Source organism: Eschrichtius robustus, chromosome 5 (genome assembly GCF_028021215.1).
Source record: "Eschrichtius robustus isolate mEscRob2 chromosome 5, mEscRob2.pri, whole genome shotgun sequence".
NCBI lineage: Eukaryota > Metazoa > Chordata > Mammalia > Artiodactyla > Eschrichtiidae > Eschrichtius > Eschrichtius robustus.
Genome location: NC_090828.1, coordinates 45,237,478 through 45,251,913, shown reverse-complemented (window position 1 = coordinate 45,251,913; position 14,436 = coordinate 45,237,478). Strand labels below are relative to the sequence as shown.

At 39.2% G+C, this 14,436-nt stretch overlaps 1 protein-coding gene across 1 annotated transcript in view; it reads left to right on the top strand.

Annotated features, from left to right (window-relative positions):
- WDR75 (WD repeat domain 75) overlaps nt 1-9,755 on the top strand; it is a 43,221-nt gene extending 33,466 nt beyond the window's left edge. The window contains exons 20-21 of the mRNA XM_068544801.1: nt 5,976-6,067; nt 6,465-9,755. Of these exons, the coding sequence (XP_068400902.1) occupies nt 5,976-6,067; nt 6,465-6,669 (297 nt within the window). The 3' untranslated portion in view covers nt 6,670-9,755. The remainder of the gene's footprint in view (nt 1-5,975; nt 6,068-6,464) is intronic.
- Nucleotides 9,756-14,436: the final 4,681 nt, after the last annotated feature.

The following is a 14,436-nucleotide window of genomic DNA, read 5'->3' as shown; positions in this document are numbered from 1 at the left end:
AGTTTATTTATACAATCTGTAACAACTAATTTTTAAATAATCATTTATACACTGTGCAACTTTTTTTTTTGAACTTTTGAATTTTATTTATTTTTCTATACAGCAGATTCTTATTAGTTATCTATTTTATACATATTAGTGTATACATGTCAATCCCAATCTCCCAATTCATACCACCACCACCACCACCACCCCCCGCCACTTTCCCCCGTTGGTTTCCGTACCTTTGTTCTCTACACCTGGGTCTCTATTTCTGCCCTGCAAACCAGTTCATCTGTACCATTCCTCTAGGTTCCACATATATGCGTTAATATACGATATTTGTTTTTCTCTTTCTGAGTTACTTCACTCTGTATGACAGTCTCTAGGTCCATCCACGTCTCTACAAATGATCCAATTTTGTTCTTTTTATGGCTGAGTAATGTTCCATTGTATATTTGTACCACATCTTCTTTATCCTTTCGTCTGTCGGTGGGCATTTAGGTTACTTCCATGACCTGGCTTTTGTAAATAGTGCTGCAATGAACATTGGGGTGCATGTGTCTTTTTGAATTACGGTTTTCTCTGGGTATACGCCCAGTAGTGGGATTGCTGGGTCATATGGTAGTTCTATGTTTAGTTTTAGAAGGAACCTCCATGCTGTTCTCCATAGTGGCTGTATCAATTTACATTCCCACCAACAGTATAAGAGGGTTCCCTTCCCTTTTCTCCACACCCTCTCCAGCATTTGTCTGTAGATTTTCTTATGATGCCCATTCTGACTCGTGTGAGGTGATACCTCATTGTAGTTTTGATTTGCATTTCTCTAATAATTAGTGATGGTGAGCAGCTTTTCATGTGCTTCTTGGCCTCTGTGTGTCTTCTTTGGAGAAATGTTTTTTTAGGTCTTCTGCCCATTTTTGGATTCGGTTGTTTGTTTTTTTTAATATTGAGCTGCATGAGCTGTTTATATATTTTGGAGATTAATCCTTTGTCCGTTGATTCGTTTGCAAATATTTTCTCCCATTCTGAGGGTTGTCTTTTTGTCTTGTTTGTAGTTTCCTTTGCTTTGCAAAAGCTTTGAAGTTTCATTAGGTCCCATTTGTTTATTTTTGTTTCTATTTCCCTTACTCTAGGAGGTGGATCAAAAAATATCTTGCTGTGATTTATGTCAAAGAGTGTTCTTCCTATGTTGTCCTCTAAGAGTTTTATAGTGTCCAGTCTTACATTTAGGTCTCTAATCCGTTTTGAGTTTATTTTTGTGTATGGTGTTAGGGAGTGTTCTAATTTCATTCTTTTACATGTAGCTGTCCAGTTTTCCCAGCACCACTTATTGAAGAGACTGTCTTTTCTCCATTGTACATCCTTGCCTCCTGTGTCAGAGATTAGTTGACCATGGGTGCATGGGTTTATCTCTGGGCTTTCTATTCCTGTTCCATTGATCTCTATTTCTGTTTTTGTGCCAGTACCATATTGTCTTCATGACTGTAGCTTTGTAGTGTAGTCTGAAGTCAGGGAGTCTGATTCCTCCAGCTGCATTTTTTCCCTCAAGACAGCTTTGGCTGTATGGGGTCTTTTGTGTCTCCATACAAATGTTCAGATATTTTGTTCTAGTTCTGTAAAAACTGCCACTGGTAATTTGATAGGGATTGCACTGAATCTGTAGATTGCTTTGCGTACTATAGTCATTTTCACAATACTGATTCTTCCAATCCAAGAACATGGTATATCTCTCCATCTGTTTGTGTCATCTTTGATTTCTTTCATCAGTGTCTTATAGTTTTCTGAGTACAGGTCTTTTACCTCCTTAGGTAGGTTTATTCCTAGGTATTTTATGCGTTTTGTTGCAATGGTGAATGGGATTGTTTCCTTAATTTCTTTCTGATCTTTCGTTGTTGGTGTAAAGGAATACAAGAGATTTCTGTGCATTAATTTTGTATCCTGCAGCTTTACCAGATTCATTGATTAGCTCTAGTAGTTTTCTGGTGGCATCTTTAGGATTCTCTATGTACAGTATCATGTCATCTACAGACAGTGACAGTTTTACTTCTTCTTTTCCTGTTTCGATTCCTTTTATTTCTTCTTCTCTGATTGCCGTGGCTAGGACTTCCAAAACTATGTTGAATAATAGTGGTGAGAGTAGACATCCTTGTCTTGTCCTTGATCTTAAAGGAAATGCTTTCAGTTTTTCACCCTTGAGAATGATGTTTGCTGTGGGTTTGTCATATATGGCCTTTATTATGTTGAGGTAGGTTCCCTCTATGCCCACTTTCTGGAGAGTTTTTAATCATAAATGGGTGTTGAATTTTGTCAAAAGCTTTTTCTGCATCTATCGAGATGATCATATGGTTTTTCTTCAATTTGTTAATATGGTGTATCACATTGGTTGACTTGCATATATTGAAGAATCCTTGCATCCCTGGGATAAATCCCACTTGATCATGGTGTATGATCCTTTTAATGTGTTGTTGGATTCTGTTTGCTAGTATTTTGTTGAGGATTTTCGCATCCATAGTCATCAGTGATATTGGCCTGTAATTTTCTGTCTTTGTAGTGTCTTTGTCTGGTTTTGGTATCAGGGTGATGGTGGCCTCCTAGAATGAGTTTGGGAGTGTTCCTTCCTCTGCAATTTTTTGGAAGAGTTTGAGAAGGATGGGGGTTAGCTCCTCTCTAAATGTTTGATAGAATTCACCTGTGAAGCCATCTGGTCCTGGACTTTTGTTTGTTGGAAGATTTTTAATCACAGTTTCAATTTCATTACTTGTGATTGGGTCTGTTCATATTTTCTGTTTCTTCCTGATTCAATCTTGAAAGGTTATACCTTTCTAAGAATTTGTCCATTTCTTCCAGGTTGTCCATTTTATTGGCATAGACTTGCTTGTAGTAGTCTCTTATGATGCTTTGTATTCCTGCGGTGTCCGTTGTAACTTCTCCTTTTTCATGTCTAATTTTATTGATTTGAGTCCTCTCCCTCTTTTTCTTTTTCTTTTTTTTTTTTTTTTTTTTTTTGTCAGCTTTGCTTGTGGTTCAAGAAATTCTGCAGAGGACAGTCACTGTGGCCTGTGACAACAGTGATGCCGTGTGTGTATATGCGAGTATAAGCAGCCCTCAGAACATGTGCTGCCATACTTGACTGCATGTTGGAATCTTGCAAGGAGTTTTTAAAAATAAGAAAAAAAATTTTTTTTTAAAAAGCCTAGGCTGCACTCTAGACCAATCAAATCAGAATCCCTGGGGTGGGACCCATGAATTGATATTTTTAAAAACTCCCTCTTGATGAGTCTGGCTAAAGGTTTATCAATTTTTTTTATCTTCTCGAAGAACCAGCTCTTAGTTTTATTGATCTCTGCTATTGTTTTGTTTCTATTTCATTTATTTCTGCTCTGATCTTTATGATTTATTAGCTTCTACTAACTTTGGGTTTTGTTTGTTCTTCTTTCTCCAGTTCCTTTAGGTGTAAGGTTAGATTGTTTATTTGAGATTCTTCTTGTTTCTTGAGGTAGGCTTGTATTGCTATAAACTTCCCTCTTAGAACTGCTTTTACTGCATCCCATAGGTTTTGGATCATTGTGTTTTCATTGTCATTTATCTCTAGGTATTTTTTAATTTCCTCTTTGATTTCTTCAGTGTTCTCTTGGTAACATATTGTTTAGCCTCCATGTGTTTGCATTTTTTACGTTTTTTTGCCTGTAATTGATTTCTAATCTCATAGCATTGTGGTCGGAAAAGATGCTTGATATGATTTCAGTTTTCTTAAATTTACTGGAGCTTGATTTGTGACCCAAGATGTAATCTATCCTGGAGAATGTTCCGTGTACACTTGAGAAGAAAGTGTAATCTGCTGTTTTAGGATGGAATGTCCTATAAATACCAATTAAATCTCTCTGATCTATTGTGTCATTTAAATCTTGTGTTTCCTTATTTATTTTCTGTCTGGATGATCTGTCCATTGGTGTAAGTGAGGTGTTAAAATCCCCCACTATTGTTGTGTTACTGTTGATTTCCTCTTTTATAGCTGTTAGCAGTTGCCTTCTGTATTAAGGTGCTCCTATGTTGCGTGCATATATATTTATAATTGTTATATCTTCTTGGATTGATCCCTTGATCATTATGTAGTGTCCTTCTTTGTCTCTTGTAACATTCTTTATTTAAAAGTCTATTTTATCTGATAATGAGTATTGCTACTCCACATTTCTTGTGATTTCCATTTGCATGGAATTCTGCTATTCTGCTATTGATTCCTTCTAGTGTATTTTTCATTTCAATTATTGTATTGTTCATCTCTGTTTGTTTGTTCTTTAATTCTTCTAGGTGTTTGCTCTTTAGTTTTTCTAGGTCTTTGCTAAACATTTCTTGCATCTTTTCGATCTTTGCCTCCATTCTTTTTCCGAGGTCCTGGATCATATTCACTATCATTATTCTGAATTCTTTTTCTGGAAGGTTGCCTATCTCCACTTCATTTAGTTGTTTTTCTGGGGTTTTATCTTGTTCCTTCATCTGGTACATAGCCCTCTGCCTGTTCATCTTGTCTATCTTTCTGTGAATGTGGTTTTTGTCCCACAGGCTGCAGGATTGTAGTTCTTCTTGCTTTTGCTGTCTGCCCTCTGGTGGATGAGGCTATCTAAGAGGCTTGTGCAAGCTTCCTGCTGGGAGGGAATGGTGGTGGGTGGAGCTGGGTGTTGCTCTGGTGGGCAGAAGAGCTCAGTAAAACTTTAATCCACTTGACTGTTGATGGGTGGGGCTGGGTTCCCTCCCTGTTGGTTGTTTGGCCTGAGGCAACTCAACAGTGGAGCCTACCTAGGCTCTTTGGTGGGGCTAATGACTGACAGACTCTGGGAGGGCTCACACCAAGGAGTACTTCCCAGAACTTCTGCTGTCAGTCTCCTTGTCCCCACCGTGAGCCACAGCCACCCTCCGCCTCTGTAGGAGACCCTCCAACACTAGCAGATAGGCCTGGTTCAGTCTCCTATGGGGTCACTGCTCCTTCCCCTGGGTCCTGATGCACACACTACTTTGTGGGTGCCCTCCAAGAGTGGAGTCTCTGTTTCCCCCAGTTCTGTCCAAGTTCTGCAATCAAATCCCACTAGCCTTCAAAGTCTGATTCTTTAGGAATTCCTCCTCCCGTTGCTGGACCCCCAGGTTGGGAAGCCTGACGTGGGGCTCAGAACCTTCACTCCAGTGGGTGGACTTCTGTGGCATAATTGTTCTCCAGTCTATGAGTCACCCACCCAGCAGTTACGGGATTTGATTTTATTGTGATTGTGCCCTTCCTACCATCTCATTGCAGCTTCTCCTTTGTCTTTGGATGTGGGATATCTTTTTTGGTGAGTTCCAGTGTCTTCCTGTCGATGATTGTTCAGCAGTTAGTTGTGATTCTGGTGCTCTCACAAGAGGGAGTGAGCACACGTCCTTCTACTCCACCATCTTGAACCAATCCCTATACTGTGCAACTTTAATTCCCAAACTAAATGGCTTAAAACTTACAATTTCTGATTATTGTAGCCTGACCTGGGTTTGGGGGAGGGGTTATTTGCATAAAAGTAGGGAGTTCTTTTTTTAATCTATTTTTTAATTATTAATTTTATTTATTTATTTATCAGCTGCGTTGGGTCTTCGTTGTTGCGCGCGTGCTTTCTCTAGTTGCGGCGAGCGGCGGCCACTCTTCGTTGCAGTATGCGGGCTTCTCGTTGAGGTGGCTTTTCTTGTTTCAGAGCACAGGCTCTAGGTGCACGGGCTTCAGTAGTTGTGGCACGCAGGCTCAGTAGTTGTGGTGCACGGGCTTAGTCGCTCTGTGGCATGTGGGATCTTCCCAGACCAGGGCTCGAACCCATGTCCCCCTGCATTGGCAGGCAGATTCTTAACCGCTGCACCACCAGGGAAGCCCCAAAAGTAGGGAGTTCTTTGGTTTGGTATTTCTGTGGGGAGAGCCTTCTGTTGATGAAAGCCTTGGCATTTCATCTTTTTAAATGAAACCCTGTTTTTCTGTTTTACTGTAGCTTCTTCACACTCCAGCCCATGTACTGCCATCTGCTTCTTTCCTGTGCTCCATGTTTGTAAATTCATTGCTGCTGTCTAAGGGGACTAAGAGGTAAGGCAGTTCATAAGATATGTTTAGATACTCTGTTTTGAGAAACAGGATGGTTTGTGTTATCCTTGATTAGAATATTCTTTCCCTGTGTTTCTCTTTATTTCAGCTTTAACCTATAGTTAAAGGATATAGGATTACTAAGTCAAATAAATAAAATTTATTGAAACTAAATATCAGAGATCTTTCGTGATAATGTTTTAAAGGTTTCAAAATTTCATATTTTATAAATTTACCTGTTCTTTTATAATCATAATTTTTAAAGTGTATTCAATAACAAGAATTTTCATTTATTTTGTTCATGATTATGTTTTTTCATAGATACCTTAAATTGGAAAGTTATTGTTTAGAAATATTTTTTAATAGTAATTGTTGTATTTTATTCTGTTATTGTTAAAAGTGCTGAAGAAATTCCTGATGATGTCAGTATGGAAGAAGAAAAAGAAAGTGTTGATTCAGATGAAGAAAATAATTTCACTGAACAGGTCCAGGATACAAATAACACAGATTTGGGAAAAGACATTATACATCAGTTGTCAAAATCTGAAGAAAAGGAACTGAGAAAATTTAGGAAAGTAGACTACAGCTGGATAACTGCTCTTTAAGCCTGGGAGAATAGGGGAGGGTTTTACACTTTTTGTGTTTTTTTGTTTTGTGGTTGTTTTTTTGTTTGTTTGTTTTTATTGTATGTTGATATTCCAAAATTCTATTTTAATGTTATTTCTGTTCATAAACTGTTAAATATTAACAGGCTCTACTTTTTAAATGACTGGTAATATGAAGCTATATTTGCATCATGTTTTAGTTGCTGTATGCGTCATCTCATTTCACTTTTCAGCCCTATAGAGTAGCTAGATATTTTCTTCACAGGTGATATAGCAGAGCTGGGACTTGAATTTATACAGCATAAGTCCGCTTATCTGCAATTCGGAGATAGATAGATAGATAGATAGATAGATAGATAGATATAAAAGGTCAGAAGGTTTTGTTGATGATATTAAGTTCAGAATTCATTTGGTGGCCAAATATGACCTGAACTGATATGAGGTTCTCTGTAGTCTTGTTTGATCCCTCTCAGAGTATTTCTTATAGAGAAATTTAGAAAAATGATTTGATTATGGTGGTATTTTTTACATATGTCTGAGTCAGTATCCAAGTAAGATCTATACATTTCATTTAAATAGCTAGATTGAGATATAAATAACTCACAAACTATACAATTCACCCATTTAAAGTGTACAAGTCAGCAGTTTTTAGTATATTCAGAGTTGCACACCATCACCACAGTCAATTTTAGAACATTTTCATCACCCCAAAACTCAACCCATTACCAGTCACTCCCCATTACTCCCAGCCTGCCCCACCCCACACCATAGGCAACCACTAATATTTCTATCTCTATAAATTTGCCTAGTCTGCATATTGCATAAAAATAGTATCATATAATTAATATGTGGGCTTTGTGACTGGTTTCTTGTCACTTAGCATTCATTCTGCAGCATGTATCAGTGCTTCATTTATTTTTATTATTTTCATTTCACCTGATTATATACCTAGGAGCAGAACTACTGAGTCACTTGGTAACTCTGTGTTTAACTTTTTGAAGAATCACAAAACTGTTTTACACATCAGCTTCACCATTTTATATTATTTACATTATGTGGGATATAAATTGTTCCACAGTCTGATCCATTAAATTTAGGTCCCTTTGCAGGGTTAGTTTTTGAGGCCAGTGTTTGAGGTTCCTGGGAGGACTCTTTAGCCGTCTCTTTTCCTGGTTCTTTTTGGTAAATTAGCTGGCAGATGGATTAGCTTGTTGCTCTCATGGAGCTACTAGCTTCCCCTTAATTGCTCACCACCAAAATCGCCATTGTTTTCAAGAATACCTTAGGCTTGAACTTCACTCTATTTCAAATAATGTCAGAACTCTCTATTCTTATGGACTGTCTCTTGCCCCTGGGCAAAATCTCTCTCTCACCCACTGCTCCAAAAAGGGGGGTTAGAGGGGATAAGGCACAGTGGACCCTCTCAGAGTGTCAGAGTGACACCTCTGCTTCACAAACAGTGGAGAAAATAGCCTCTGGTCTTTGTATCTCCTGACGTGGAACCTCTGCCCTAACCAGCTGGGGCAAGGACAGCCAGGTGACCAGTATGCTCAGCCTGGGGAGTGGGGCTGACATAAGTTAATTATTTTGCTGCCTTCAGACACTGACATGGTACCGCCAATTTTATTTTTTGCAGTTATGTATGAAAGGTTTCATACTTTCAAATCAAATTACTTAAATTTGGAGCTTTTTAAAATGATTATTCCATAATCTGAATCATTGCTTTGTAAGTGTGGGTTTTTCTAAGGAGTTGATCTCTCACACTAAAACATGACAACCTTGTTATTATTCTAATTTTTTTCTCCAATAGTAAAAAAATAAAAAGTTTTCCAAAGACAACTATACAGATAAAAGGGTAATAGCCACTCTGTTCCTTCAAATCTGAACTTCTGTCCAGCAGATCTGTACTGCCGTCCCTCAGTTTCTTTCCCACAGAAAACTGGTCCCATCATAGTAAGCAAACCCATAAAGATTATTCACCTTCTAGCCTCCCTTGTTTATCTGATTTACCTGTCAAGGCACAGACTCACTACTTGCTCTCACAAGTGCAGCCTGTACTTCTGGACGCAGACAATCTCAGCCTTACTGCAGGTGGACCACATGTTAACCACCTACCATGTCTGCGTATCCATGTCAGATGTTTACCCCAGTTTGACAAATGAGGAAAACTGGATCCATAGAGAGCGAGTAATTGGTATCTAAGTCACTGAGTTCTCAAGAAGTGGGGCTATAAGACAGGAGCCCCTCCCTCTCCCATCAAATACCAAATCCTGTGCTCATTATAGAATAGCACATTGTCTCCCAGACACTTAAAACAACTAGTTAGCATTACGAAGGCATCTATAACTGGGGAGGAATTGTGATTAAAAAGAAAAAATTTTTTTAAAATGAACAGCCCAGGTTTAGAGCTGGTCTCAGCTGCAGACAAGAGCTAGCTAGTTCTGTGACCTGGCTAAAGTCCTATAATCAGTCTGAGCTTCACCCCCTCATCTGTAAAATGAAGTGCTCCCTCCTTACGTAAATGGTTTTGACTGTCTGACTAGTACTGTTATGTTCCAAAATAGGAAAAGTGTATGATATTTGGATATGTATGATATTGTACACTTGATTATATGCAGAATTTTAATGAAAAATCTAGGCTAATTAAATGGCTGCATATTAATTAATTAGAATAGGCTCATTGTTAATGTGCTGAAGCAATTCCTCTTTGGTTTTTTTCCTTTATCACAGACTAGCACTTAGTATAGAAATTATAGGGCTTCCCTGGTGGCGCAGTGGTTGAGAATCTGCCTGCCAATGCAGGGGACACGGGTTCGAGCCCTGGTCTGGGAAGATCCCACATGCCGCGGAGCAGCTGGGCCCGTGAGCCACAACTACTGAGCCTGCGCGTCTGGAGCCTGTGCTCCGCAACAAGAGAGGCCGTGATAGTGAGAGGCCCGCGCACCGCGATGAAGAGTGGCCCCCGCTTGCCGCAACTAGAGAAAGCCCTCGCACAGAAACGAAGACCCAGCCATAAGGAAATAAATAAATAAATAAATAAATAAATAAATAAATAAATAAATAAATAAATAAAATTATAGAATATGTTGTAATGTGTCTTAAATAATTTCAGGTCTTTGTACTATGACTATAATGGAGCCTTTAAAAGAAATCTATGAGGTTAAACAACCATTTGGTTAAAGTTATTTAAGTCTTATAAATGGCACTGATTTTTCTGTGAGGCTGCTTTATCTGAACTACTGGAAATTGTGCTTTCCTCTGTCAGCTTCTTGTGTGCTTCTTGATAGCCGTGAAAATGGCAAAATTATCTTACAACATCAAAGTGAAGGTTCTGTATCACCACACAATCCTAAATGAAATGACAGGGCCCCAGGAAGGATATATGATCCCAGTAAGATTATTTATCATTGAGATTAAAGAGAAACAGAAATGGAAGTAACTGGGATTTGATAGTATACCATGCAGGGGGGAATGTGAATGGAATACAAGCCACCAGAGAGATGCAGATGCAATGATTACATTGTTGAAGTTACTTTTGTTTTTCTAAAAGCATGAGCAAAACCACAGTCTGAGTTACAGTTCATCTAAGCTGCGTAATTAGAATGATCTCTTCTCGCTCTGATACTCCGACCACAAAACCAGGATGCCAGACTGGGGTATTATAGCCCCCACTCCCACCTCATGCCCCGAAACACCAAGGATCTGGTCTTGCAAGTACTAATTTGTGGTACCTGTATGTAAACATGTAAAGATATATCTATCTTAGTTTCCCATCTTCAGGCATGACATATCTCTGGCTTGGAAACTCCTTTGGAGATCAGAGCACTTAGTTCACAAAAGAAAAACCCAGACATGAAAGCACACCAGTTCCTCCCATTGTTGTGTTGAGTTCTGATAATCCTTGTTGTTCAGTGGTTGCCTATTTTAACGGAAGGATGAATATAAGTGCTCTGAAAACAAGCACTTTAAATGCAAATATTGATGTTATATTCTAGATCACATAGGAAGGCAAATTTAAACTTCTTGTTCCCTCAGAAATGCCTGTCTGCAGTTGTAAAATTTGAGTCCCTTAGCCCAGCTTTATTTGGTGAGCAGTGTTTCATACCAGAAAGACCATTGGTCTAGGAGCCAGAAGACCACGAATTGCAGCTCTGCCTCTTACTAGGTTTGTGCTTGTATTAAGTTTATTTGAGGCCTTAATTTTTTTATCTCTAAAATAAGAGGGCTGTGTTTCCTTAGATGGTCCTCCAAGGCCCATTCTTGACTCTCAAATTGTGATTTTCCAAAATGCCCAGAATTCTATTAGCCCTACTCAAAAAATATATGTGGGGCTTTGCTACTTAATCACAACTTCCACTGGTGCTGGAGAGAAGAGGAAACAGTAGTTTAACAAGATTTCATTTCCAGGGACTTCCCTGGGGGTGCAGTGGTTAAGAATCCGCCTGCCAATGAAGGGGACATGGGTTCGATCCCTGGTCTGGGAAGATTCCACATGCCACGGAGCAACTAAGCCCGTGTGCCACAACTACTGAGCTTGCACTCTAGAGCCTGCGAGCCGCAGCTACTGAGCCCATGCACCGCAACTACTGAAGCCCACGCGCCTAGGGCCCATGCTCTGCAACAAGAGAAGCCACCACAATGAGAAGCCCGCGCACTGCAATGAAGAGTAGACCCCACTCGCCACAACTAGAGAAAGCCTGCGCCCAGCAACGAAAACCCAATGCTGCCAAAAATAAATAAATAAAAAGAAGAAAGATTTCATTTCTGAATAAGAGTTCTGCACGTACTCAGTCTCGAGATGCCCTTGGCCTAAATCTGCAGACTTTACCCAAGAGAACAGATTAGAATCAGAGCTCCTCATCAGCACCTTCCCCAGAAAATACAAACAAAAGCAAAAAAAAAAAAAAAAAACCAAATGGAATGAAGGAACAAGCAGGCTGTGTGACACACAAGAGGCACTCACATTTGTTGAATGAAACCATAAAGAAGGTAAGAGGAAATAGGTTTACACTTACAGGTTTTTACTTAAATTCAAAATCAAGGTGAAATAAAGAGCCAAAGATGCCCTATTAAATCTGTTTCCCAGGCTCAAAGTACTCCCAGAAACCACTGAGGAGTTAGATATTCTGCAACATGGGCAGCACAGTCCATGAATTTTAGTCAGGAGGTAGAGTAGCATAAGAACATTGAATGTCCCAGTCTTAGAATATAGCGCTTCACAAGATATTTGAGGCGTTCTCCGCTCCCCACGTCCCTCAGCACCAGGATAGGACGAGGTCGGCTTTCTGTTCCACACTGACTTCACAAGGATGCTGTTTCATCCTTGTGTAGGAGTACGTCTTTGAGTTTCTTATTCCCACCCTCATGGTTTTTATCCCATTTTTTTCTGGTCCGCTTGGGACCTGCTCCAGCAATCATCCCCTCCAACTCTTCTATCTTTAATTTTCACTTTCCCCTTTCTGCTTGACGTAGGAACATGCTGACACTTGGTATTGTCAACTCTTTAAACAAAATCACACAGCTTACGCTTTGCGTTGTATTATGAATCTCAACGTTGGCATTATCTTTCTTTCACCCCACTTGGCATTTTTGCATTTACCTCCTTTTGTTGCTAAATCACATGTATCTCTATAAGCTACTTTAAATCCTTTTGGAAACAGGCCTGAATCTAAGGGCATGCAAATATTCATATTCATATGTTCTAACAGGTATCAGAGCCAACCTTTCATCCTGTATCTAGCAAAGTCAGTTCCAAAGGAAAGTGAGAACTCAGTGAGCAAATGAATGTCTTAGGTAACATGCAATTAGAACAACAAGTAAAAGTGAGATTTTTGTTTTAAGACTGTCCCTCGTTCTACAAAAATTGTTGTGGGTTCCAAGAATCTCAATTAATCTGATCTCTGGTAGCCTGATCTTTCTAGTGACCAATTCTGAAACAACAACCTTTCTCAGGCAGACGGGAAGGTAGTGTATGTGTGGCTGCAAACCACTCTCAACAAGCAAAGGACACTGAGTGTGACCTGGATCTCGGACTACCCCAGTCTCCCCTCTGAGGCTTCAGTCATCTCACAACCTCACAGGGCTATTAAGAACATTAAATACAATTATGTATGATAAAGCCCTTCATAGAAATATACATTTTTGTATAAAAGTTAAGCAAACCAGTTGGTAAATTTAGCCACCCTACCTAAAATGTATCCCCTTGAACGGCAAAAGGATTTCAGTTTCGCTTGGAGGATGAATTACAGCAAGAATAAATCTAACATGAGGTTAACACTTAACGTGTATATTGCCACACGTATCTGTTTTCCAAATCTATTCCTTCAAGAAAAAAAAAGTGCAAAGTGTAAGCTCTAGAATGAAAAGATCTGATTATCAGTAACAGAAAGCAGCCCTCTGATTCCTGAACTACACGTAGTACAGAGTAAGGTAGAATTTTGAGATGAATCCAATTTATGTCATGGAGGTGTAGCTCAACTGTCAGCACATCCCCAGTTCACTGAGTGACCATCCCACTCATTCTTTATAAAACATATTCAAGATGCAAAGCAGAACCACAGCAGGCTTATAGGACTTCAGTGCATTATGACTTACTGAAAAGCTTATTGTCTACATTGCCACTTATGTGGTACTCCTACAAGAAACCGTTTAACCTAAATCCAATCATGAGATAACAGGCAAGTCCACATTGAGAGATTCTGCAGAACAACTGAACCCAGGACTCAAAAATAGCAGCCTTTTAAAGAAAATAAGCTAGGGAACTACTACAGGTTAAAGGAGACTAAAAGAGACATAAATAAATGCAACATGTGCTCCTTGGTTGAATCCTGAATTGGAAAAAAGGCTATAAAGGACATTTTTGGGACAGCTGGGGACATTTGAATATACACAAATTTTAGATATAGGATTATATCAATGTTACGTTTCCTGAAAGTGGTAAGTGAATTGTAGTCATGTAGCCATGCCCTTGTTCTTGGGAAATAGATGATGAAATATTTAGGCGTGAAGTGTGATGCAAAACATTTAAAATTCACAGATAATATAAGTGGTTCGGGGAAAAAAAAAAGTGTGTATGTGATAGGTAGATAGAGGCAAATCTAGGTAAAGAATATATGTATACTCGATGTACTCTTCTTGCCAACTTTCCATAAGCTGAAAGATTTCAAAATGAAAATACAAAAAAATCAAAAAATTATATAAAAATTCTACTTCTGCTATTTCTATTGTTGCAGGACCAAATCTTTGCAACCCTATCCGGCTATCTTCAGCTTGTCTCCAGAACTACTCAGATTCTTCATTTGATAAGTCTCCTTATGAGTTCATTCTTTCCTCCTGGAGTTTTACTAGCCTCAACTTTCCCACCATTTCCTCTTAAGCAATTTATCTAGCATCAGCTGTGATAACACCACCCTTTGCTTGTTCACCTTACTCTCTGCTCCTTTGGCCTCCTTTGCATGTATCTTGCTCTCCTATTCTATTGCCTTAGGACCAGTTGTCATCCTCCAAGTTGAGTTTTGAGATCTTTACCATTTCCATTTTTCCTGCATTAAGGGCACTAAGCACTCCTGCTCAAATTGTTCTCCTTATGTGACTTAATCTGTCCTGCATTTCTGCCCTATCTTCAGTCCCATAACTTCTTTGGAACTCCTGCTGCTAACTGGATATGCCTAAGTCCATTCCACTCTATCCCTCTGATGTATCCAAACTGTGTAACACTCCTCTCATCCCCTCAATGCGTAACCTGGATAGAAAATATCCTATTGACTA